This window comes from Apodemus sylvaticus, chromosome 20 (genome assembly GCF_947179515.1).
Source record: "Apodemus sylvaticus chromosome 20, mApoSyl1.1, whole genome shotgun sequence".
NCBI classification, from domain to species: Eukaryota; Metazoa; Chordata; class Mammalia; order Rodentia; family Muridae; genus Apodemus; species Apodemus sylvaticus.
Window position 1 is genome coordinate 31,470,445 of NC_067491.1, and position 26,652 is coordinate 31,497,096.

A 26,652-nucleotide genomic window follows, 5' to 3' on the forward strand; every position below is an offset into this window, starting at 1 on the left:
TGTACTTCCCCATTCTGCACTTCCCCATTCTGTACTTCCCCATTCTGTATTTCCCCATTCTGCACTTTCCCATCCTGTATTTCCCCATTCTGCACTTCCCCATCCTGTACTTCCCCATTCTGTACTTCCCCATTCTGTATGTCCACATTCTGAACTTCCCCATTCTGTACTTCCCCATTCTGCACTTCCCCATCCTGTACTTCCCCATTCTGTATTTCCCCATTCTGCACTTCCCCATCCTGTACTTCCCCATTCTGCACTTCCCCATTCTATACTTCCCCATTCTGTATTTCCCCATTCTGCACTTTCCCATCCTGTATTTCCCCATTCTGCACTTCCCCATCCTGTACTTCCCCATTCTGTACTTCCCCATTCTGTATTTCCCCATTCTGAACTTCCCCATTCTGTACTTCCCCATTCTGCACTTCCCCATCCTGTACTTCCCCATTCTGTATTTCCCCATTCTGCACTTCCCCATCCTGTACTTCCCCATTCTGCACTTCCCCATCCTGTACTTCCCCATTCTGTATTTCCCCATCCTGTGCAGGTTTTTTCCTCCACCCCTTGCCTTGTGATTTTCCCCTTTAAATACCCGACTTCAGTTGCTCGGGGGGGGGGGGGGGGGGGGGGGGGGGGGGGGGGGGGGGTCCGAACTCCTCTACCCCTGTGTGGGACATGAGTGAGGACATGAGCTCGACCCCAGTGCACTGGTTTCCCCGAATAAACCTCATGTGATTGCAGCAAGGACGGTTTTTCGTGAGTTCTTGGGGGTCGTGTTATCCCACAATTTGAGTGAGGGTCTCCCCTCTCCGGGGGTCTTTCACTCTATCCCAGCACTTAGGAAGAAGAGGCTGAGGGATCCTAGAGTTCCTAGCCAGACTGGTCTTAATAGTGAGCCCCAGGACACACAAGACTATATACAGTGAGATTCATTCTCAAGAACAAAACAAAACAAAGCAATCAAGTCACACTAATGCCCAAGAGAGAAATAGAAAATAGTCCTGATAACTGAAATCAGTGAAAACCACAACACATAGAACGCTTACTACCTTTATGAAGGTTTTCAAATTCCTCAGATAAGAGATGGTAGCAACAGCCCACACTGCAAACTCCCTTGACTTCAGCCTTGGATGCAAATATCCGAAGGGTATTGGGTGCAAGGTCACCGCAAGTATGCAACCCCACCATTAAACAGTCCTTTAGAGACAAGAAGAAAAAACAGCAATCAACAGGAGAGTTAAAAACTACACGGGTAAAGATTTTAAATGTCTTTTAAAATATGTGGACCTTTTAAATGATTAATTCTACCTAAAAAGTATTATGTATCATTTTATACTCAAAATGAGTAATTGGTTCCTTTTAGGCAAAATGACCATACTTTCCTATGGCTTCTGTGGAGATTTTTTTGTTTGTTTGTTTTTTAATTTCTTCATTTGTATTTTCTCTCATTTCTTGTACAAGTAATATTTGTTCAACAGCTAGATACTGCAAATTAAAGGTTGAAATTGGGTCAAAAATTCAGCTATTCTGATAACCTGGGATTTGAGATCTTTATATGACTAGCCAAATTTCTTTTATTGACTGAACTTCTTTAGGCTGCTCACCTTGTAAAACATGGATACAAGAAACAGAAATGGCACACAGTTGTCGTTTCTAGTCAAATGCCAACATGCTTACTTATTTTATTCATTGATCAAATTTAACAAACTAAGAATTGAGATATGTATTTTTGCTCTCAATTTTCTAGCATGACTTTTATGTAAAAGCTGTCTTACAAAATTTTTTTCCAATTACTCAAATTCTAATTTAAATGTACTCACATGCAATTGAGTACAAATGTATACATGCACAGAATTTTGTCAATCTGGCAATTATCTCAAAGCAATTTATTCTCATGTTTTTTTTTATATGAATCATAAAAGTAAATTAACAAAAGCAAGTAGGACCTCTCTGTAGAAAAATCTGTGTCCACGTACTTTTGGTATTTGGATTCTAAGAGTTTCAGGGAAGCTATAAGATCTTTTGAGTTTTTAAGGAAACACCCTTAAACATAGATAGTCCATAGATCACATTAGTATTAGATTTAAGATCTGAATATAGTCATAGTAACTTCTCAGGGTTTTTTTTTTTCCACAACATAAAAATAAAAACAATAGAAAACACAAGCCATCACATCCTCCAAATGCTCAGTAAGGAATGATTCTTCTAACAGCTCAATTTTTAAATACCAATTAAACTTAAAGTCAGGCATGGCAGCAAGAAGTCCCAGCAGTTAGGAGGCTCAGGCAAGTGACTGCCACGAGCACGAAGCTGGTCTGGGCTACAATGAATTACAGCTTAGTCAGGTTATGTAGCAAGACTGTGTCTCAAAACAAAACAAATGACAACAAAAAAATAAATATAGATGACACAGTCTTTAAGAGATATCAAAAAACTGGTTAAGCATCAATGAGTCTAATTATACAAATAAAATATATCAATATCACTAGGAATATAAACTTGAGAAACGGTTGAATTTGGAGTCTGCTTCTAAAAATATGATCTTGCTACTTTAACTTTGCCTTTTGTTATAGATTCCCTTTGATAATATCTCCCAGGATGTCCTTGAATTCAGGGTCACCTTGCTTTAGTCATTATGCTATCTCTAGCATATGCTACCACAAGCAGTTTGCAAAGTTCTAGTAATATAATCCCAATAATGTTTTGAAAAGTTTAAGTGACAAAATGCACTAAAATTTTGTATTTTACCCCTAAAAATTGTCAAAAACAACCTAATTACTGCTTTTAAATGCATGCTGACTAAGGTTTCATTTAATTTGTACCTTTTATAAGTGCATGGCTGGGGATGGGGTGCACTGGAGAAGCAGCTGAGTGGTTAACAGCATTTACTACTCTTGCAGAGAAGCCAAGTTTGGTTCTCAGCACGCAGGTGGGATGCTTAACCGCCTATATTAAAGATCCAGGGCACCTATCCTCTCTTCTGGCCTGTGTATTTGCTGCACTTCCACGTATAAACTATATAAAGACACATGCATATACACATAATTTAAAAATAAGAATAACATCTTTAAAAGAAAATCAGTGACTGGGGAATCCTGTAAAAAAATCATATAAAACAAAGATTTAAATATCTCAAGAATTCTGATATCTTTGTTTAGACATTTCCTTTAGAAAGATCTTTAAAAATTAACAAAGAATAATATTAACTTCAAAAGACACTTTACCTTTTAAAGGAGTTAGGCTAAGTTTCTGCATAATACTGTTTTAACATCTAACAGTGCATTTAAGATGTACTGCCTTCCAATTATAAACTTGACAACTTAGAAAACATTAAAACCTTCAAGAATACTCATAGGCTATTCTTGCTCTAGGAACTGAATGCTGGTTAATAAGTCTGTGCTCATTACCTCTCTAACTGCTCCCACTATCCTAATCTGATTAAGTGTGTGCATGAAAACACTGTGTCAATTCGAAACAATAAAATTATGAAAATAGACATTTAAACAACCTCTTAACTGTGGATTATCTGACTTTCTGACTAGCATTTGTGCTAGCTCTTCTATTTACAAGTGAAATGAGTAGAGGGTTTTGAATTCTATAGCACACCCTTATTCAGTGCTGACAGCTGTGGGTACAGGGAAAACTATTTTAGGATTCTACTCTTGCTTTTTAGGATTACTGTGTCAGATAAGATCACATTAGTACAATAACAAGCTACTCAAATTGTATTCTCTGTCAACAGCACTTTTGCAAACTAAAGAATTTGAAGGTTGAATCACCTCAAGATCTTCAATAATGTCATGCAATTGTGAATCAGCAGTGATGAAAGAGGTTAGTGGTGAATATATGTTTGAGTCCCTTGCTTTGGATGTCATATTTCTTCTCTCTTTTCCCAGTCCAGACATTTCTGTGTTGTGCACCTGTGATGAAGTAGGTTTGATGCCATCAACAGGCAAAAAGTCTATGAGAGAAAAGGCATCTTCAAAACACACATTTTCTTCCTTAACTGGCTGAGCAAGCAGATTTTTTTGCTGCTTTCTGATGATTGAAATTGCAGACCCTGAAAAATCTGGCAAAGCATCGGCAGACATGTCTCGGTTCCCAAGCCTGCTCCTCTGCACACGCTCAGGATCCCCCTTCACTTCCTCTTGTACTTTCAACTCCGTTGGCATCTTTAATGCCAATCTGTTGGCATCTGCTCTTGACTGAGAATGATGCAGGTTCCAATGTTTCTTCAACTTCCTGTTTCTCTCCTTGGCTCCATCAGTGTTAGTGTTTGAGGAATCGATGCCATAAACATTCAAACCATATTTTAAGGACAGAAAGGAGCTTAGGTAGCCTTTACCAGAACCCACGTCAATTATCTGAAGAAAACAAAAGAGAAGAAACAGTCCACATATTTTATAAAGATGAGTAACAAATGCAATATATCCATTACATGCTATATTTGTTAATTTAATGTTTCGATTTCTATTAAAAATAAATTACTGATCATTTTTATCCAACATTTTCCAGTTCCAGATAGTACAGTAAATCAAAGGAACGACTAAGGAACAGAAATAATATTGGAAGCAAGGAAGAAAGTATCATATATGGCACTATTATCTCCACAAAAAATTCTAAGGAATATCTTTAGACATCAGTAAAAATAACTGCTGTACTAAACACTGTACGAAGGTGTTGGGATAACCATACACATTGTATCACCTGGCTACGAAGTCCCCTGCTCTCAGTTGTTAACTGCTATGCCAGCAGTGCTGGGCTAGCAGGACATGTAAGTTTGTCACTTCCTCCCCTGCCTGCCCACAAAGAAAGGCAAGCTGCTGTCGGGGAGGAATCTCCCCACCCCACCCCCCTTTTTTTTGAGAAAGAAGTGTGGTGTTTGACCAATAAAGTGCTGTAGGCTGAAGCTTGGGCAGAAAAAGAAAAGAAGCAGAGAAGAGAGAGGCAGTGGGACCAAAGCAGAAAGTGAGCAGGGAAATGAATGGTGAGAGTCAAGTGGAGGGATGAAGTGGAGGAGAAATCTGATTAAGTTAGCTGGGCTAGCTGAGGGATTGTGTCAGCAAGCAAGACCCCCGAAAGTCCCACAATACAAGGCACCAAGTAAATAGAGATTAACAACGATCCAACAGAACATATGTAAAGAACATTTTGAATGCAAATGTTTTAAAACCAGACAATATAACAATGCCTAGCAGTAAGTTTAACAAAGGACAGAAGATGCATACACTGAAAACTGTAAATGTGACATAAACCCTGAAAGGTTAGACAGAGAGATGGCTGAGGTAGCTCATATCCTGAACCAACAATCTCAATCCTAAAATTGCAATTATTCTCTTTCAATTCACAGAGATCAACACAATCCTAACTGAGTCTAAAGACACTGAAAATCATATATTACAATTTATGGGAATGCAAATCAGCTGTAAATAAGAAAAAGATTTTCAGAAAGAATGAAATTAAAAGATATTAGTTCAACAATTAACATAATAGGCTCGGAAGAAGGCTCCGTGGATAAAGAGTTTGTCTTGCAAGCATGATGACCTAAATTTAGATTCCCAGAAGACCATAAAGTGGGGCAGGCAGGAAACCACCTGGAAGCAAAGCACCAAGAAGCAGGACAGGATCCCTCCAGTAACCTGACTTGCTAATCTGAATTGGCAAGGTCTGAGTTCAACAAGAGATGATGCTTCAATAAATAAAGTTGAGAGCGACCAGAAGGTCCATCAGATGTCAGCTTTGGGCTGTCACAAGCACATCCATACATACATCATTTGAAGACACATATAGATGTGGAGTCACACTACACATGAATATACATGCAAAAAATTAACATAAAACAATGACCCAAACAGATTAATAGTGCTCTAAGAACAGATATAAATCATCAGGGAAAGATTCTAGAAATAGACCTGACATCTGATGATGGACAGGGAAGAAAGAGTCAGTTTTTAAAAGTCCTTTTAAGGGTGGGACCCAAGCAGTGAGTGCATGCTCCAGCATGCTCCAGTAACTCCACATCCCTGAGTAATACAGGCAGCACTGGCTGGACTTGAGCTATAAAATAACAAGAGAACCAATGATGGAAGGAAGAGAAACTTGAAGCAATCCCACTAAAATCAGCGACTAAACAAGGCTGCCCACTCTCTCCCTATCTATTCAATATAGTACATGTACTTAATTACATACTTCTTTATTAAATACCCAGTGACACAGAGCAAACATTTTTAGTAAAAAGGGAGGACTGGGATAAAGGTAGCAAAGACTGAACTAAAACAATACTGAAACACATTGGGGAAAATCACCAAACTTTGTGGTTCCATGTCCAGTATCTGGGTTTTGGTTTCAAAGGGCTTAGGTAGCTTCGTCCCTCCAAATTTGCGGCCTAAAATACTCATCTCTCTTTTAAACTGATTCCATCCCCTTACACAGCCCTTCCTTGGCAGTCTTCCCACAGTTCTGACATTCTGGTATCTCAGGCTGTGCACAGTAACTCAGGTTTCACCTTCACAGTGGCCTCTCTGGATTTCCTCACCGGGACTATGACTCTGCCACATGTTGCCAGGTCTCAATGACTCTGAAATCTTGGAGGAAGAAAACATGATTACCTCAATCTTACATCTTTTATGCCTCCAAAACCACATGGCAACATTGTCAAGTTCAAGTGCCAGCTCAAGATAGAGCCTGCCCCATTTGGACCCAAGTTTCAATAAGTTCTGTATGCTGAAGACAGTGGCTGTCTTAGGTATTTACCTCTCCGGAACAGAAAACCTCTTTGTGACTCTTCCTTTTCACAATTTAGACCTTAAAGTGTATGGAATCTTGCTGTCTGGGTACCTGCGATGGCTATTCTTGACTGTCAACTTGCCCTTATCTGGGATTAAAAACTAAAAAATGGAGAAGTACCCCTGTGAGGGCTTTTTGTTAATCAGAAGTGAGAAGATACACTTCTAATACAGATGTTTGAGATGTGAAGGAACATTTTTTATCCGGATCTTCTGAAATGGAAAACCCACCTCTAATCTGCTCTTGAAGCCTCTATAAGGACAAGGGAGAAGAAAGCTTTTTCTCTTTCCCTGCTTGCTCTCTCGCCTCACCAGCAAGTCCATTCTTTCACTGGAATTACAGCCTACGTGTCAAGAATTCCAGCATGTACTGAAGACCACCCTTTGCCTTATTCCAGCTTGGTGTGGCTCCGATACAATACAGATCTTTCTATGAAGATTTAAGTACTATGTGTAACCTCTTTGATAAGTGAAATAAACATGGAAAGGGAAGTTGAGGAGAGGAGGATTGGGTGGGGATCAACAGTCCATCCAAAGGTAAAAGTAGAAAAGGAAATCTGAATGATACCAAAGACTGGTAAGATTTGTAAGGAAATATTCTTACCTGTTTTAAGCCACAGTAATCAGCAACACTGCAGATTAGCTCTGACATTGCCTGAACCTCATGAGACTTTTTTGTATTCATAAACTCAATTGCCTTCACATTTTCATCTGAACAAACATAAAGAAAATTAGAATACTGCTATGAAAGAAAATTTTAGTTGTCATCTGAAATTCATAACTTTTTAAATTAAACATTAAAATGTCATAAATTCTACTGTACTATCTGTGTAAATATATTAACAATCATGGTTCAAATTTAAGTAATAAAAATCCACAGATTATTAAAATCATCCCTTGATATAACTAATAGTTAGCTATAAGTGAAAAACTGAACTACCAAAACAAAAAAATTGTGTCATCAAAGAACCGTTTTAAGAGAGTAAAAAGATAAGCAAGCAACAAACTGGAAAAGACATTCTAATACATATTCATATGTAAAAATAAACCAACTGCCCAGTACGAGAGCCACTGGAGCACAGAGGAACAGCCATTTTACTACCTGTACTGTCCAACACAGTGGCTACCAAGCACAAGTGGCTACACTCACACATAAAATTACCAAAGCCAAAATGTAAATTAAACGTCTAAGCTATGTTAGCCATATTTGAAGTGCTTAATAGCCACATGTGATTATTTTCTACTATATAGCGTATAGCAATTATATACACTAATGTGTGTGTGTGTGTGTATGTGTGTGATTTTAGTGTATAGTATTGCAGAACACTCAACAACACAGCACTTTGGAGCACATGCCGTATGCTCTAGAATATAAAGCATATAAAGCAAGTCAGTCACAGCATCACATGTGGGAACTGGGAAGGCAAGTTCACATTTAGGGTTGGGCTAAAAACAATCTATTAATCTATTATGGTACGGTAGTGCTCACATGCAGCATGCCTGCTTACAGGCTGGACCTCTTATTTCTTCCTACTGAAGAATAGGAAAATGTAAACCTTACTAATAAGATGTTTCCAGGAGTGGTTTTAATACAATGGCATTCCACTGCCAGGTACTTGCCTAGAACACAAATAAACTGACATACTCGAGGATGGGGAGTATATTCCCTCCATATACAGCTAGCTGTCACTAGCTTTTGTCTCTACACTGTGATGTCAGCTTTCTTTAACTCGTATAAGACAGCATTCATCTAGATCTTGGTGATCACACCTGCTATTCTCCATCACTTTGATACCCAACACATAGTCCTTAAATTTTAGAAGGCAGAGGGAAGGCTAGGCAGACATACTTAATGAGAATTTCACTCAGTTGTGGCCAGTTAGAAACCTCTGGGATAAAATACTTATGCCTCGGATACAATTACAATTACAGCCAGAACACCTTTACCCCGAGCTATGACTTCCCAAAGTCCTTTGTAATTTGTTCCAGTGAAACATGAACATGTGAAAATAATTTTGGTTAAAATACTTAGAGATAAAGGAAGAACAACAATAATAATAAAAAAAATTATATCAGCATGGGAAGATAAACTCACTTTACAATAAAGGACTTCTGTGGAGCAGCTTTTGCCAGCAAACACTAATTACTAGTAATAGGACAAAATTTCATATGCCTCTTAGTGAGGTGCATGAAAAAGCAAGTTAATTAGCATTCCCGTTAAAATAGCAAAGCTGATTAATCATGGGAAAACAACCTTCCTGCATGTATCAAGTTACCAGTGTCAGGATAAACATGAAAAGAGACTGGAGTAAAATTCTCAATGGAAGGGACATAAACTTTACATTGAAGAGTCATGAATGAGCCCAGACTGAGTCCTACATTAAGAAAAAGCAGGCAGGAGAGGTGACTAGGAGGGGAAGAGGAGTTGCTAATTTTTTGTTTTGTTTTGTTTTAAACTAATTTTTCTTACACTCCATATTTTATTCCCCCCACCCAGTCCACCCTCTGACTGTTCCACATCCCATACCCCCCAAGCCCCCGCCTTTCTCCACGTGAATGTCCCCACCCACCCCACCTGACAGTTGCTAGTTTTGCAGAGGACACTGACATGGCAGCTCACAACTGCTCACAACTAGTTCAGACACCCTTTTCTGAACTCTGTGTGCACCAGGCAAACACCAGGCATGCATGAAAGCAAAACACTCACATACATAAGATTAAAAAATCTAAAAGAAAAATATTTTTAAAAGAAGCTATAAGCAATTTCTGCAACACAGACAAATTTGCATGCAGTCTGCTTATTAGATAGTATTACTCACGCACAGTTAGAGTCCTGAATAAACCGACATGCTACAGGGTAAGCAGGAATGTACTGGGTTCTGTAGACATGTGCTAAAATATAGAAGGTAACTCGGTATCTGTAACTGATGGTCAAAGGGCTCAGATTTTTAAAAAGTATGTATGTGGGCCTCCTAACAGCAAACAGGGAGGGTTGTAGCATGGCAGGCAAATCTAGGTCAAACATATCAGGATTCACGGCAGGGTTCATGAAATGTTTCTCTAAGTTTATAGCTTTCTAAAAAAAGTTGGCGAACTAATGAGAGTCAAATGAGATAGACAATATAGACCTTAGGAAATAATAAAGGTCACATATTTATATCATTGATGTAATTAGAATTTAACCCCCTGTCTCTACTACTAAAGCTGGTTCCTCAGCATGGAACACAGCCCGCTTCTAAAACCACAGCCTCCGGACCACAGCCTTTCAACTGGAGTATCTTCTGACATTTTACATAACTATGGGCATGAGTTTTAATCTATCCAGCCAATTGAGTTTTAATTTGGAAAATCCCCATTTTCTGACACATTTCCCCAGCAACCACCCTCCACGTTCTTCACATCTTCCCTAAGAACCAGCCATAGAGAAACCATTATCACACTGAAATAAAAATGAATGCAAGTCATTAACTGTAGCACAATATGTAGTAGCACAATATGTGTTTGAGAGTCTGAAACTAACTGTGGTAAAGACACTCAGAGGCTAATATAGGAAAGAGCATAGAGATCTATAAGTGTTCTTAATATGGGTATAGGGAATCTGTTCTTTTCAGTATGAGCTAACTTATCTGGGCTGATGATATCCAACAGTAAATAAACTAAGATTATAGTGGACAGACATACCTCAATAAGCCACATACGGCATCTAAGTACCTAAAAAGCATAAGTATACATCACAATCACACATACCAATTCTCTGTTTTTTAGTTACTCGGAGGGCTGTAAGCAACTGCTCAAAAGGAGTACACAGTCCCAAGTTTTGCACAGAATAGTGTTTTGTAGTTAGAGCAAAGGCTTCCACACTTAACAGCTTCTGAGAAGTTTCACAAAACATTTTGGGGAGATCAGTGAAACCTAAAAAACCAGACATAAAAAGATTAGCAACAGTTATGGTTGAGATCTTTAAAACAGCAAATGAACAATGGGAATTTTACAGCAACTAACAATGTTTTAACTTCAATCTCTGCACTATTTCCAACAGTTCCTGTGCATTTGTTATTTAAACTCTCAGTCTCCATAAAACCTGGCTTTGGCACTTTCTCCAGTCATGTCTTTAAAGATCAAATTAAAATTTGGTCTTTGCGTTTTCTAGGAGCAACAACAGCAGAAGCTTTAAGTCTGAAGAGTAATATATTTAATTTATGAACTGTTTTTCATTCCTACAACTGTGCATGTTAAGACGCCATTCTCTACCACACCGTTGTTCCTCATTCCTGTTGAACAGTATTGCACAGTCGTATTCTTTTATGCTGTTGTCAAGGAGCATCAATTTGTTTCTAAAGTTTTTTCTTTTCATTTTAACTTATACATAGCAGTTCATAAATCCTTAGTGAATAAAACAGCCCAATTCATTTAAAAAGGACTTTTAAAAATTAAATCAATGTGTAACAAACTAAAAGCAAGCTTCCAAAACCAACAAATCTAGTGTTGAACAAGTGTGCAAGGCATTCTCTCTGGGGAGCACACTCTAGAGAAGAAAACCAAATGAACGAAGGCCATAATAAATACAGAATGAATCTTGTCTACTAAAAGTCCACTGAAACACAAAGAAAACTGTTGTTCTCTGACAAAACTCGAAAATAATGTACATGATATCTTCAAATTCTAAATAAAAAGTGAATGCTTTTGTGCATACATGCCTTCTTTGTAAAACTAGTATTTCTTAATTTGGTGTTATAATGTGTGCTATATTTATTATTAAAAAATAGCAGAGATGTGTGACTTGAACTTTGAAACAACTAAATAGAAAAAAAAAACACAAAGTTACTATGGCGAATTTATTTGATGTAGATTTTGGGACATTTTACAAGCTGAATTTACTGATGCAGCCAAAAGTAATAAAAATCTATATCAAAATATTTAGATATGATGCAGGGGGAGAAACTCAGTCAACTATTAAGTGAGACTCTCAGGTTTAAGAGCAGTCTCGACATCTGCAGGTTCCAGGGGAGCAGTTTCTCAAAGTGTGATAGACTAAGAATATTAAATGGCACTGAGCAGAGGGGCCATTATAATCGTCAGTTATTGGGCAATGTTGCCAACAGAAAGAAATGTGATGTTTCTGTTGGAAAAGTAAATGTCTGAATCAGCTTAGCTTTCCTACTGAAAATTCTTAAAAATATTCCAATTTGACTTGAACTAAATGCTATTAATTTGCTTTTAATTACAGGCGCCCCCAAATTTGGGATATTGGATGCCTAATTTAAAGTGTTTTCAACAGAAGTTAATGTTTAAAGGGGTATATATATATTTTGATTCAATCTTAGTTTATATATTTAGAGTTAAAATCAGTTTATTTAGTCCAGAGTTCCACAATTAAAAATTATTTTGATCACTTAAGTATAGCTGAGGTAATTTTCTTTTCTTCTTTTGAGAGACTCAGTTTGCTGCTTTTAGAGATTCATAGAGAATAAGAAAGGAGAACAATCTTTCCTTTCTTCTGTCATCCCGCATACGAGAAGGCCACAGGCCAATGCAGATGTTGAGGTCCTCACCACACCTTGTGTCTTGGTGACTGGGTGTCAGCATAATCAGTTTGTGATTAGCAGCTAGGAGCAGGGAAGCTGCAGTGCAGTACAGTGCAGTAGCTTTAGCTACTTCTCAGTTGGGTGCAAACATTCCTCCCCACAGGGAAGGATGCATTGTTAAAATTTGCTGCCTGCTGGCTACCCCTGCACACTCCAAGGCTTGACGGTTTTGCTTACAGAGCCCTCTACTGGAGGTTCCTGATCTTACTTCAGTGTCAGCTTCAAGCGGTTTCTTGTGCCACCTGCATCACTGTCCCACAGCAGTCTCTTGTAAGAGAGACTGCAAGGCAGTATGTAAAACGGATGAACTGAGCGGCCTGAGAGGCTCAGTGGGTAAAGGCGCCTGTGCACATTCCCACAACTGGAGGCTATCCTCAGGCCAGAACTGATTTCTGTACCTTGTTCTCTGACCTCCACAGACTCACAAAGGTATGCTATGAAAGCATCTGCACTAACAAGTCATGCTTACACCACACACACACACACACACACACACACACACAAAACAATAAACAAAAGTAAGACTAAAGACAATAACAACTTAGGAAATAAGATGGAAATGAGGCAGGAGAGGTTGTTTTCAAAACATGATACCAAGATACTTCTAACCTGCTTTTACTCTTTCTACCAGATGCCAATGTATACAGGAAAACAAGAGTCAAACACACAGACCATGAGAACTTCCGAGGAAAAATGCACAAAACTTTAAAACTAGAAATAAAAGCAACAAATATATATTCGTAATTAAGATTTCAAAACTACTCACCTGTTATCATATGTGAGTGTCCTATCAGACTCTAAGGAAGACGCGCTCCATCAGGTCTCACAACAACACACTGCTCCATTGCTAAGATGTGCTGAATGTTTAATACCACATGCCAGGCATGGTTAAACATTTTACCTGTCATCTGAGCAAGTTAATTGTTGCTCTTATGTCATTTGTGGTGGAAAAATCTAAGACTTGACAAGATGGTAACTGATTCAAATGTGCACACACTATCAGGACAAACAAACCATGGCAGTCTGACTTTACAGTTTGCTCTTAATCCCCATGTTCCAGTAGCATGCCACACCAGGCAAAATACCAGCAGGCATTATAATGGACCTGACTATCAGAATCAGGTTTGGCAACCTCTCTGGCAGAGATCAATCTATAGCGGTATGTTAAGAGATCACACACTTGCTTATTTTTTTAGTCACTTTCTTTACTCTTCTTAATATTTCCTTCTCCACTAGAAATGATCTTGGTTCCAGAAGTTAAAATGTAATTTGGACATATGAGATAATTAATGTCTCTGAAAAGACAGTAAAATACTTGTGTAAGATTTTTTTTTTTTGTGGTATCACTAGAAACAAAGAATTACTACCATTCCATGTTTAGTTGTAAAGCAAAAGTATTTTGCACACAGCATGAATGAATGGATGATGGATGGATGCATGCATGAATGACAGCATACGTCAATGCACTTACTATTGTAGCATCATCAACTACGGAATTCTCCTAAGCCTCCATAGTGGTGGTAATCACTGAGGCCACTACGAGGACTTCAATAGCACCACTGAGCCTGTTAGGGAAGCATAAAACCTTGTTTCAGCCTGAATGCTGACAATGTTAGTGTGAGACAAGAGTGACTTAGATCCTACAGAACACAATATAAGATACAAACATGTACTAGTTACAGATATAACTCCGTTATAGGCATTGGGCAAATCATTAATCACACAGCCAATGGACCAGAATTTCAGGAAGATACTGACAAGAGTATCTTCTTGATAATTATCTTCACAATGATATAAAAATATTTTATATTTATTTCTATAAACATTCTTATCCCTGACATATTTTTCTCTTTGCAAACTTCCTGTGTTGATCAATAGCATTTCGTTTTCTGTAAAAGTTAAAAAATCTTTTTATCTTTCACATTCTCTGTGTCTTCAATTTATGTCTAGCTAGCCACCTAGCCTGATGTAAAATCGTCTTTCATTTGAAAATCCCTCCCCATCACTGCTATGGGCAAACCCCATTAGTTCTAGCACTGCCACAAAAGCCTCATGGTAGTTTTCCTTTCGATAAAAAGCACAATGGTCCCCAAGTGGTGGATGAGTTGAACGTGTTTTTTCGAAAAAGGAGGTTTTTATCCCATGAAAATTTAATAAAAGTTTTAGGCTTTGGCTTCTTCAATAGTTGACTACAAGGTTTAATTATTAATTGTTTTGAAAGGATAGAAAATAATACAGCCTAATTCTAATGACCCCAAGAAGTCAGAAGTTTAAAATGCTATCTCGCTCCAAAGAAGCTCTAACTCCAGCCTTCAAAGGAGCCCCAAACACTTCACATTCCAGAGCCCGCCCTTTAAGAGTTAGGCAAAAAGGCCTTGAATTGGTGATCTTGGCCACAGTAAGGTAACTGGAAATGAGCTAATTATTTGCTTATCTTGCTTCTGTAAACTGCTTACCCATTACCCACATCCAGGAGTTCACGTAGCTATAGACCTCCAAGAAAATAGGAAACTAATTGGTCCACGGAGCGTGGGCTCCGATAATTTAAACTGATTGGCCCAAAAACTATAGAGTGGTACAAATCGATTGGTTCGCACTACCAGGGCTCTCAATGCTAAGGAATGATTGGTTTGTGATTCGCGGGCTTTGTTGTAAACTTTTAAAAGCTGTCGCAATTCTGCACGCGGGGTCCACAGTCCTCTACCCCTGCTCGGTGTATGGCTGTGGAACCCAGAATTCTGGAATAAAAAAATCCTCTTGCTATTGCATTGAGACCGTTTCTCGAGAGTGATTTGGGTGTCGCCTTCCAAGGCGTGGGGCACTAGGATGCCCTCGATTTTTGGGGGTCTTACATTTTAATAGTCAAAAGTTAAGTCTGTCTTACTAAACTTCGAAAAATGGGTTGTGTTAAAATTTACAAACTTTGCAAATATCCATTATACCGTAATATACATATTGTTGCATAGTATGAATCAATTTTATGATCCAGTTATATGCTAGAATTTATTCTCTTTTTCTGTCTAAACAACTATAGCTTAATGTACAGTTGCATATAAAATGAAAAATATTTTATTTAAACATGCTAACCATGATTTTGGATGAAATAGTACATATGAAGGAGTAACATGCAGATCCTTACCACACCAATATTAACACCATAATGAATGCATAAATACAGTCAATCATTCTAAAAGCATCTTCCCATTGAAGTGCATTACATTTGAAAATAAAATTAAATATAAAACTAGAATTAACCATAATAGTTGAATTTAAAATTTCTTTACATAGCTTAATTTGTTCAGAAATAAACTATTCAATGTGACAAAGACCGTACTTGAGGAAGAAAAGGTTTATGTGGCTAACATGTCGCAATCAATCCAACACTAAGGGAAACTGAAGCGAGATCTCCAGCAGTCAAGTCCCTGGAGGCAGGAACTGAAGCCAAGGCCATGGAGGAATAAAGCTCCCTGGCTTTCTGTTCACTGCTCTAACAGCTTGCTTTTTATACAACCCAGGACCACCTGCTGCCCAAGGATAGCACTGCCCACAGAGGGCTGGGCCCTCCCACATCAATTCTTGAATAAAGAAAACTTCCCCAAGACTTGTCTGCAGGGCAGTCTGATGAATGCACCTTCCCAATTAAGGTTTTCTCTTCCCAAATAATCCCAGTTTCTATCAAGCTGACAAATCTAACCAGCCCACTCCCTATAATTCCTGCTTGTGGGAGAGAGAAACAGGGAACCCTTGGAAAAGCTGACTGGGCAGGCCAGCCAAAATGGCAAGCTCCAGTCCAACATGAGATCTTGCCTACCATACGATGGGTGTGGAGAGCAACCAGGAAGACACTGGACAGCAATATCAGTTAACACAAATGCACATCCACATGCGTGTGCATCCCTCACAACAACATACATATCCACATGTATGCACACCACACAAGGATCAATACGGGGTAAAAAGTTGCTTTTAGTGAGGAGCAACTTGACTGTGGAGCAAACAGTAAGGATTTTATTGTATAGAATTTGAGAGAATAGCTGGAAAGTGATGTAACAACTGAGACACATACATGTTTATTTAAGGAAATATTCCATCAGGTAGAGACAAAGTTAAACAAAGTCTTGCTCTGCACTTGGAAGTTGTTTTCTTGTTTGTTTTTGTTTTTTTAAAGCCAACAAGAATCATTTGTTCAACAAACATTTTATGGAATATTTAATGTATGCCGAATATTTACCCACATGTTGAAATCCATCTATTGTTAAGGCAAATATGATTCCTGCTTTCTACAAGTTTATGTACCAAATTATCAACGCAGAATACTATGGGAGCAAACTGAAAGGTGCCTAACTCTCCAACAACCAAGAACGATTTCAAAGAAGCAATATTTCCTAAGTTCTATCATTATAACACTCCCCCACCCCCCTACCTCCACCCCGCAGCACTTTGCAAGTACAGGATGCCTCAAAGATGAAGTTCACTAACCCTGACAACACCTGGAAAACTTGGAAGCAAAGCACAAGCAATTCCAGTAGCTGCTATTGTTTCTTTTTCTATTTCTAACCCCCCACCCCCAGAAACTTGGGAGAATCTAAGTTTCTTAAGGGTATGAAACTCCAGAGCCTAGAAAACACCCGGGCGCATAACAGATATAGAAAGTACAGTTCTCAAACGAACTAGCGACCATTCCAAACTTTCACTATCACCATTCCTCGTCCAGGATGCAATCTTCCTCGTACCGATTAGGAACAGACTCTTTTTGGTCTCCCAAGCTCACTTCAACCTTGTATGGTCGTCGCACGGTCTTTTGATCTTTTCAAAACTAAACTGTTGAATCATTAAGTGAACTAAACTGTTGAATCATTAAGTGAAGGAACGCCTCTTCCCTGTGTTGACTACTGTATATTGTGGAACTCTACCAACACCCAGACTAGAACCCAGAGAGGAGCCCGCCGGTCCCCGCCCACCCTCACTATTCACAAGCCTCCAACTGGGGACAGCATTCTTCAAGTCCCTGCCACTTCCGCCGACTTCCACCAGGGGACGCACTGACAGCCGCCCCGCCCGCTCCGTCATTCACCTGATCCCGCCTCTGCTTCCTCCAGGGGAAGCGCCTCTCGCGGCTCGGCCGCCGTCGCCGACTTCCTCAGCGCGGCCAGCACGCTCTCAGGGGGCAGGTCGACCAGTTCCTGCCAGACCGACTTGGTGTAGAAGTCCACCGTATGCGCGCTGGAAATGGCCAAGGCGCCCCTTAGGAAGCCCAGCAAGTCCTGTAACTTGGCGTGCAGCGTGGGCAGGTCTGGGGTCCCGGGGAGAGGACAGGCCGCCGCCATGACGCTCGCCCTCCACGGCTGCAGGTGGCGCCAACAAGGCCGTACGACACCTCTCTACCAGGAAGCGGCACAGGCTGAAGCAATCGAGCTCCGAGCACGCACTAGTGTGGGCAATTGATTGCTTCTGCCTGGTGACGTGTTATGTCAGCGTCCACTGTACTTCTAAGAATCGGGTGATGCAAAATGGCGGCCGGGCGGCCGTCTTCGAGGTGGTGGACCGGAGGATTTGTGGCGCATGGGGAAGGGACTCCTCAGGTCAGACTCGGAAACCAGAATGGGAAACGCAGGAACTGGCGGCCGAACCACCAGCAAGCCTTCCTGGGGAGCGTGCGCGAGGGTATGTAAGGAGAGAGCTGTGGAGGTTCCCGGCTTGGAAAAAGTCCAGGACGTAGATTCGGTTCAGCTTGAGATAGAGGAAACCATTCCTACGCCCGCCAAACCCGAGAGCTTCTCAGTCCTTTGGGAGAATCGGACGGTGCTGTCAGCTTAAATCATTTAACGCAGCTCTTTCGTCTAAGCGGGAGCATGGAGCGTCTAGGTGCACTTGTCTACGTAGAATACGGACAAACAGACTTCTATGTTACAGCAAAGGAAAGAGAGCAAGATCGAATTAAAAAATACAGTGTCCCGAAGCTTTGATAAGTAAAAAACACCTCAGTAGCCCTCCAGGGTTATACTGTTGTTGTCTTCCTTAGATTTGATGTCTTGTCTTTTAAAGCCTCTCATTGCACGTCAAATGGTTAAGTATTTTTTTTGTTCGATCTAATAATAATTGACATGTTCAGAAATTTTTACAGTATCTCCCCTTTTGTTGTTTTATGTTTTATTGTGTGTTGTAGTGTTGTTTGGGAAATAAGTGATTAGTAAATTTCTCCAATAATAGATTGTCCTACCTTATTTTTAAGTATTTATTGGAGACCCAAGTGAGATTTTGTGTGAATTAAAGAAAATGTAATTTGTAGATACAATTATAAATTCAAGCTGAGCAGTAAAGATTTGTTTACTGATTAGCAGTACTTAGAAGTTCTTATGCGATATCTAACAACTGTTAGTCTTATATTCAGGTATATTAATGACCTGCTCTTCATCATATCATTGAATGTGTTACATAAATGCAATCTTTAAAGCAAAGCCAAGTAATTCTATCATCTGAATATATGTAAAAGAAACTAAGACCCTTCATTTCTGTTAAAGTAATTGTGACTGATATCCTTCAATGATAGGACAAGGTTTTGCATTCCGGAGAAAACTGAAGGTCCAGCAAAATTACAAGAAATTGCTGTGGAAGGTGAAGAAAGCACCAATCTCACAGGAATCCCAGTTCACAGATCATTACCCAGAACATCTGAAACACCTCTATCTAGCTGAAGAAGAAAGACTCAGAAAACAGCAAAGAAAGGTTGGCCTGCTTTTGTCAGAACAAGTTGACCAGCCTTTGCCTGAAGAGGAAGGCAACACTGAGCAAACTTCATGCAAAGAGCAGTCCAGTGTTTTCCAGCCTCAGCCAGAAGAGCTGAGCACAGGAAAGTATGCACTTTCTTTTTTTTTATTTTTGTTTTTTTTCTGAGACAGGGTTTCTCTGTGTAGCCCTGGCTGTCCTGGAGCTCACTCTGTAGGCCAGACTGGCCTCGAACTCAGAGATCCGCCTGCCTCTGCCTCCCAAGTGCTGGGATTAAAGGCGTGCTGGGATTAAAGGCGTGCGCCACCACTGCCCAGCTAAATATGCACTTTCTTCTTGGGAAATTCTTCACTTTAAAAGTAAATAATGTGTTATTGAAGACACAGAGAAACTTGTGTAAGAATTAAAATTTTTCTTAACATTTTTCAAGTCATGTAATAATATTTCATGGAGTATCCCCTTTTAGTGTTCAGTGACTGAAATAAGCTAATTGAGCAGACATGACGAAAATCTGACATGAGAATTAATAGATCTGAGTTTTGAATTGCAGCTTCTCAAGAATAAGTCGTATAATTGGACTGTAATTAAACCCAGTATTAATGTGTGTGTTTTAATTTGGGGTTGGAGGCTGGGTTCGATGTTGTAGATCTGCAAGCCCAACATTTAGGAAGTTGAGACCAGACAATTACCAGTTCAGGCCAGCATGGGCAACATAGCCAGATACTAGAAAAATAAAGTAAGTGTGTAGCCATTGGCACTTTGGATTGTAAAGCCAGACATCCCATGTTGGTAGACCAGTGTCCACTATGACAGGTAGGATAGTTTAAGATTATTTGAGAGCCATCCCGTACACCATCTTTCGCAGCCTCAACTTGGATCATGTTCTCAGTCAATCATGTTCCTAAAGCATGACATTTTGTCATGTTCATTTATATCAAGTATTCTAAAACATGCTTAGTATTTGGTAACTTTATGACTGCTAATTGCTGTTGTCTGTATTTTAATTTGCATTCTCTACAAAGGGTACGGGAAATAGTTTGCAATAAATGAAAACCAAGCAAGGGATGGTTTTATATGCCTGAAATCTTCCCAGAAGGCTGAAGCAGGAAGATTGCTGGTAATTCAAAGCTAGCTTGTGCATAGTAAAATTCCATCCTATTAAACAACAAAAATATTTAACACATGGACTTTTTCCTGGATGAGTGCAGGCTCATCCCTGTTAATTCCTGTACTGAGTACTGAAGAGGCTTAACACGGGAGGACCAAATAGTTAGAGGATAGGCTAAGGTAGATGGTGAGTGTCAGACCAGCTTATGTTACTTTACCTTAAAACAAAACCATCTTAACCACTTTGATTTTATTAGAGCTAGTTTATAAAACTTACTATTTTCAAAGCAGGGGCAATGATCAAATGCGCAAGACATATGCAAGATCCAGGCAAAATCCCATCATGCACTGAAGAGGGAGTTACAAAGTCCCATATGTTGCTTAGAAGATTTTAGCATTTATGGCTGGGGACGGGAATCAGTCTTCTTCAGACATGCCCAAGAGACTACCCATGCTCCAGTAGATGGCTCTACAACCATGCACATGCTGGCATCAGGAAGTGGACTACTCCGTTTAATAAAAATACAAAAGATGCACATGAAGCTGGGAGGGAAAGGTGTAGAGAAGTAAAGGGTGGGGAAGGAATTGGAGAAGAAGAAATGGTGGGTAGGCTTGATCAATAATACTTTGTATGAATGTATATAATCCTCAAAAACAACATTGAGCATTATTGTGTTGCAAATGAGAACAAAGTATACAGTGGGGATAAAGGAAGAAATGAGGGTTGGTGGTGTTTAGTTTTCAGTAGACTTCTGTCAGGAAACAGATGAGACAGGTACTATCTGGTTTGTGGAGAGCCCTTGCCTCAAATATAGTGGTGAGCAGTCCCTTAGTCTCCGTACATGTCACACACTGTGCCCAAACCTACAGGAACACTCACAGGCATGAGAATTAGAAGTGAAGAATGACACTCTATGGGTCACACTCAGGTTTTCAGGAGTAGATAATAGAAGGAAGCAGAAAGCCTATTGGATATTTTGGGCTGGGAGATGAGTGCTGTCTTGGTAAGGACGGTTTAGAATGATGGAGCAGAAATCGCTTGTCAGAGAGTCGAGGAGTGAATGGGAAGTCATGACTGGTTTATTCTTCGTCCAGAAATTTACTATGAAAAGCTAACCATTATTAACTTGCCAGCAGATAGACTTTGGTGGTGAAAGACATACACTTATTTTTAACTCAGGAACTGCTGAAATGGATTATAGTTATGATCTGAGAAAGTGAGACTCACAGGGAAGGAAGGTTGTTACTAAGTCGGGTAACAAGTGACACACTAGCGACTTCCCTTTCCAAGAGCTCAAGGTAGTTCAACAGCGAATGGAGACTGTCTAAGAGGGATGACTAGTGGTAAGAGGAGGAAACAGACACAAGGTGACGAAAGCAGTCACATTGAGGTTTGCTTATACCTCTGATGCATCTGGTACTTCACTTACAACTTGTATTAACAGTTCACTCTCCATCCTTACTGAGCTTGTTGAATATTTCTCCCCAGATCTTCATTTACCACCCTCTAATCTGCAGTCATGACTATACTGTAGCTTTTTGGGGCATTTCCCTTTTGTTGTTGCTGTAGTTGGAATTGGTATTCTCTTCATGCTACCTTTGATTTGTATTAGGGAAGCTTTTGTGTATAAATACTGGATCTGACATAGTAGCATAATTTTGGCTAAATCATTTTTGAATGCTTTCACTTACCTCTCTTAATCTATCTTGCAAGTTCTGTGACTTTTCCAAAGAAAAATAAAAAGAAAACTTCGAACCAGAAGGCACAAGAAGAGTATGAGCGCGTACAAGTGAAGCGTGCTGCTAAGAAATTCGTAAGTCCTACTTTGTGGTTATTTAGCCTTGTTTCTCTTTTTCTTAAACATGTGAGCAAGCTATGCTTCTTAGTGTTGCTATTGCTACATAATATTATCTGATTTAATACTTATTTTAGGGTTTACTCAGTAGACTTGTAGAATTGTACAATAGTCAAAGTCCTTGATTGGCTCAGACAATCTTAGTAGGTCGATGATAAGATTTGAAAAAACAAACTAGCAAAAAAAGTTGCTGGTCTATAATATCAGCATCTGTGATGTTTCTCAAACTATGGCCTAGGAACTGGGTTCTTTAGCAAGTTCCTTGAAATAATCTTATGTGATGTAAATTTGAGTTCTTGAGACCTAATTAATCAAAATATTGATGATTTTCTTTTCTTTTTCTTTCTTTTTTTTTTTTTTTTTTGGTTTTTTTTTGGATTTGGTTTTTTTGAAACAGGGTTTCTCTGTATAGCCCTGGCTGTCCTGGACCTCACTTTGTAGACCAGGCTGGCCTTGAACTCAGAAATCCGCCTGCCTCTGCATCCCAGAGTGCTGGGATTACAGGCGTGCGCCACCACCGCCCGGCTGATGATTTTCTTAATTTAAGAAAATGAATAATTTTCAGACCTTTCTTAAGGCAGGGTGTCACTATGTAGCTCTGGCTGGCCTGGAACTCAAAGATCCCCCTGCCTCTGCCTCATCATTGCTGGGATTAAACACTTGCTCCACCACATCCAGCTTCTTATCCTTAAGTTTGTTTAAAATAAATACATGGTTAACTGATTTTAAGTATTGTGATATAGCATGATGAGCACTTGAAAATCTGTTTATAAAACCAAGCTCTGCCACAGAGTGGTCCCCAGCACAGCACTTCCTTATTACTGAGCTTAGCCCTAGTTTACCAACAAAGTAAACTGTGAGTTTTTTAGGATAAGTGCTATAGATGCACAAATTGCATGTAAGATTCCTTGCTAATTATAATTACTTCTAGTTACAAATAAGTACAAGTCTAATTTTTGTCTAGTATATCATTTTGAGGCACTCTGGACCAGAGATGAAGTACAGTACAGCGTCTTTTCATCTGTTACATTGAAGCTAGTAAGAATGTTGGAGTGCTTGATGAATAGTGGATCTGCAGAACTATTATCATTGTGAATTATAGTCCTCTATACTTAGATTTGAATTTTTATCATAGCAAGTGAAATGACTCATGTCTAGCAGAATGTTTTGCACTTATCTAGTAGGTAGGTAGTCAGCATTTTCTAAGTTAAATCTGTGAAGTAGTTAACAACAACAGCAAAAAAAAAAAAAATACAAGTACAGTTTACTAGAAATGAACTTTTTACTATTACCAGGATATTAACAGTTAACCTCTAGAAAGGATTCATTTTTTTCAATAAAAAATTAGAGGGCTAATTCATTAGTGGATTTAAACAATGAAATTGTTAATTAAGTGTAATTTCTCAGTGAAATCATTAAACACTTCTCTTTTTCTTATATACAAATGCATTAAGTGCTGTGCTGATTCTCTTACTATGAGGTACTCCTTATATCATTATGGTATTAAAGCAAAGAGGACAACTACATCAATTCCCCTCTTAAAAAATATAAAAGATTATCAAGATAGCAGAGCAACAGGAATTTCAGAACAATTTCTGGCTTATATTTCCTGTTTATCACTAATGACAATCATGTGTGTTTATGATCATAGGAATACGAAATGAGAAAGCGAGAGAGAGAAGAGGCTCAGAAGCTCTACAAAAAGAAAAAAATGGAAGCTTTCAAAATACTGAGCAAAAAGACAAAAAAGGGCCAGCCTAACCTGAATTTACAGATGGAGTATCTTCTTCAGAAAATACAAGAAAACAGTTAGAGCAGACACTTTCTCCTTAAGGATTGAATCTGACTGACTGTTGCTTCTTTTTGTATGTGTATCAGGAGCCTCCATGAATGGACTCAATTTGTTGATATCAAATGAATTGCTGAATTATTTTTTTGTTTTTGTGAAAGAAAATTTTCTATATATATTCTCCATAAAAAAATGACTTTAATCCTTAAGATGTTTAAAAACTTCAGTGGAATTTATGTGAAATAAACTACTTTGAAATAGGCCTGAGCTCACAGGGAGACATTTCAATGATGTGAACATGTTTCAGTTGGTTAGGAAATTAACCTTAGGTCTTTGCACGGGTTTGGCAGCCATACTAACACAGAACTCTGTTGGAGCCCCAGGAGTTTTGAGATAGGGTTTCTCTGCAGCTTATAGGTCTCTGCTCTCAAACTTCTTGCCTCCACCGGGAGAACTGGGATGTCACACCCACACCACCAGCCCTGATAGATTATTCATTGTTGAAGTTCACTTTAATTAAGGGAAGGAATGACTCACCTTTGGAGTTTTTATTTATTAATTTTTAGTACATGGTACAGGAAAGTGGATTTTTCTAGGCTACCTAAAAGTAGAGTAAAAGAGTTTGTATCACCATAGTAAGACAGACCTAATACATTTGATTTAGGAATTGAATTTCATAGAAGCATTCTGTTTAATGGAAACATTTGTATAATATCTTTTAAATAATGGTAGAACCTCAGCATTTTCATAGCAATCAAGTTCTGTGTTGTCATCATGTAATATTGTTGGTACTTTTGCAAGCTGAGAGAACCTTTCTGCCTTCAGTTGCCACAACTAGAAAGTCTTGACATTGTAAGCAAATAGACTGCACAGTAATGGTTATAAAACTGTGTGCTTTATAAACAGTAGCAAATGCATTCTAAAACTGTCTTAAAGATTTTAAAGAAGCTTTGTGTGTTACAGCCTTCATCCTGTGTTTAAAAGTTCAATAACATATTGAGGAAATACAAAACTTGCTCCCTGTGTGGAAAAATAGTGCTTAGAAGTGTGTAATGTGCTATTGCTCCTGAACAGCCCAGAAAGCCATGATCTGATTAAGGAAGCACACACAGTAAGCAGTATCATTGAACTCCTTTATTCAAATCTCTGTTCTAGAGTCTTCAGGCTGAAACAGAGATCTGGTCCTTCTAAGATTTAAGTGAAAAATCAGGTGAAGTACCTTTTACAACAATATTGAGGAGAGGTCTGTGTTGAGGGCTTGCTTTGTTTGTTTGCTTGTTTGTTTGTTTTTGTTTTAGTCTTGGTCACATGTTTTTATTTCATTTTGTTTACATCCAAAGATATTTTAGGACAGCAATCAGCGTTATGTTCAGAAGAAAAGGTTTAGACTTGAGTGTGGCAAAAAAACATACTGCTCATCTGAAACCTCTACCCTGAGGTTTGAATAGAAGAGATTGGCTCAGTAATGGTTGTTGATTCTTGTGCCACACTTCCCAAAGCCTTAGCCAAAACATCATGGAGGAATTTAATGTAAATAAACAAACAAACAAAACATAGGGAAGCTGGGTGTGGAGGCTGAGACAATCCTGTTGCTTAAGGGATTAGTTGTATCAGCCATGTACAGAGAGAAAAATAATTGTAAGGGTAAATGCTTAAGAAAAGGCTTCAAGGTTACTAAAGCTAGAGACAAACTAGAAGTGCATATTTCCTCTTTATTCTTAATTGTCCCTCTCATACAGAGAAAATATTGTCTCCTTACTGACTGACTTGTTCTGCCTTGGGACAGTATTGCAACTTAAATTTGACATACAGGCTGGTTTAGAGGACATATAGTCTTCATATCCCAACCCACCCTACTTGTATATATATTGGATGTACATATACTACATTATGTTTATATGCCCAAGTATGCTTGAGTGCGGACACCCAACAGTTGAAGCCTTCAATCACATAGAAGCTAATTGTTTTAGAGTTTCTCACTAACCTTCAGTCTTCCTGCCCCTGCCTCCCCAGCACTGGGGTTTCAGGAACATCATTTTGGCCTTTAAGCAGGTATTGGGGAATCCCAGCTCAGATATACCAGCTTGGACAGCATAGGAGTCATTTTACTGACTGGGGCATCTTTTGAGGTATTTGCCTAAGCTGGCATCAACTGGACTTGATCTTCCATATCCCTAGGGGCCAGCTAGTAGCACTATAGGCACATGTCAGTGTACTGGACCAGAGTATACACACTGTTGATCACCATTCTCATAAATTATAAAAATAAATTCTATTGAGAAAGGATAAAAATGGGGATAGACACAAAGCAAGGAAAAGGCCAATGTTCTGAGCAGTGTAGTAGCTGAGAACTTGTTCTGTAGGCTGAGGTTACAGCTTACAGGACGTTGCTCGTCTAGCTTGTCAAGGTCCTGGGCTAAAGCCCCAGTGCTACAAAACAAAATAATTAAAATATTAAGCCACATATGTCCATTACCAAGAGAAGACTGTAAAAGGATAACTGTGAACATGAAGAAGCTTTAGATGACCAGAGACTGATCTCAGTCTTTGAATTTACCATACACAGGAAGCTTTGCAGACCGGGGTTGCCTTAATCTCACAGAGATCCGCCTGCCTCTGTCTTCCCAGTGCTAGCTTAAAGGCGTGTGCCACCACATCCAGCTTTCTGCACTCATCCTTAAAGGATTGTGATGAGAGTTTGACCTAACTTCAGAGCAGCTTTATCTATCAGAAAAATAGTCTACAGAAATGGAGTGTAATACTTGGCCTCAGACAAGAAGTGATATGTGACTTAAAGGTGCTGG

The 26,652-nt window shown here is 39.1% G+C and overlaps 2 protein-coding genes across 5 annotated transcripts in view; one reads left to right on the forward strand and one right to left on the reverse strand.

Annotated features, from left to right (window-relative positions):
- Positions 1–17,697, reverse strand: part of Mettl25 (methyltransferase like 25) — an 86,791-nt gene extending 69,094 nt beyond the window's left edge. For 2 of the 4 annotated variants that reach the window (XM_052165194.1, XM_052165193.1), the window contains exons 1-5: positions 17,445–17,697; positions 10,533–10,697; positions 7,390–7,496; positions 3,780–4,364; positions 1,050–1,197 (exon numbers count right to left, since the gene is read on the reverse strand). In XM_052165194.1, coding sequence (XP_052021154.1) covers positions 1,050–1,197; positions 3,780–4,364; positions 7,390–7,496; positions 10,533–10,697; positions 17,445–17,697 — 1,258 coding nt within the window. Of the gene's footprint in view, positions 1–1,049; positions 1,198–3,779; positions 4,365–7,389; positions 7,497–10,532; positions 10,698–13,136; positions 13,489–13,841; positions 13,936–17,444 lie in introns of those variants that run through there. The other 2 variants (XM_052165196.1, XM_052165195.1) reach the window with 2 other exon arrangements.
- A 183-nt stretch (positions 17,698–17,880) lies between these two features.
- Positions 17,881–24,115, forward strand: LOC127670714 (thyroid transcription factor 1-associated protein 26-like). The gene is made up of 4 exons (XM_052165197.1): positions 17,881–18,034; positions 18,921–19,224; positions 21,918–22,017; positions 23,711–24,115. The coding sequence occupies exons 1-4, from the start codon at positions 17,881–17,883 to the stop codon at positions 23,870–23,872; spliced, it is 720 nt and encodes a 239-aa protein (XP_052021157.1). The 3' UTR covers positions 23,873–24,115.
- Positions 24,116–26,652: the final 2,537 nt, after the last annotated feature.

Coding starts and splice junctions, on each gene's coding strand:
- LOC127670714 (XM_052165197.1), top strand. CDS start 17,881: ATGGCGGCCGGGCGGCCGTCTTCGAGGTGGTGGACCGGAGGATTTGTG. Junction 19,225..21,917: donor GAAGAGCTGAGCACAGGAAA/GTATGCACTTTC, acceptor CTATCTTGCAAG/TTCTGTGACTTTTCCAAAGA. Junction 22,018..23,710: donor AGCGTGCTGCTAAGAAATTC/GTAAGTCCTACT, acceptor TTATGATCATAG/GAATACGAAATGAGAAAGCG.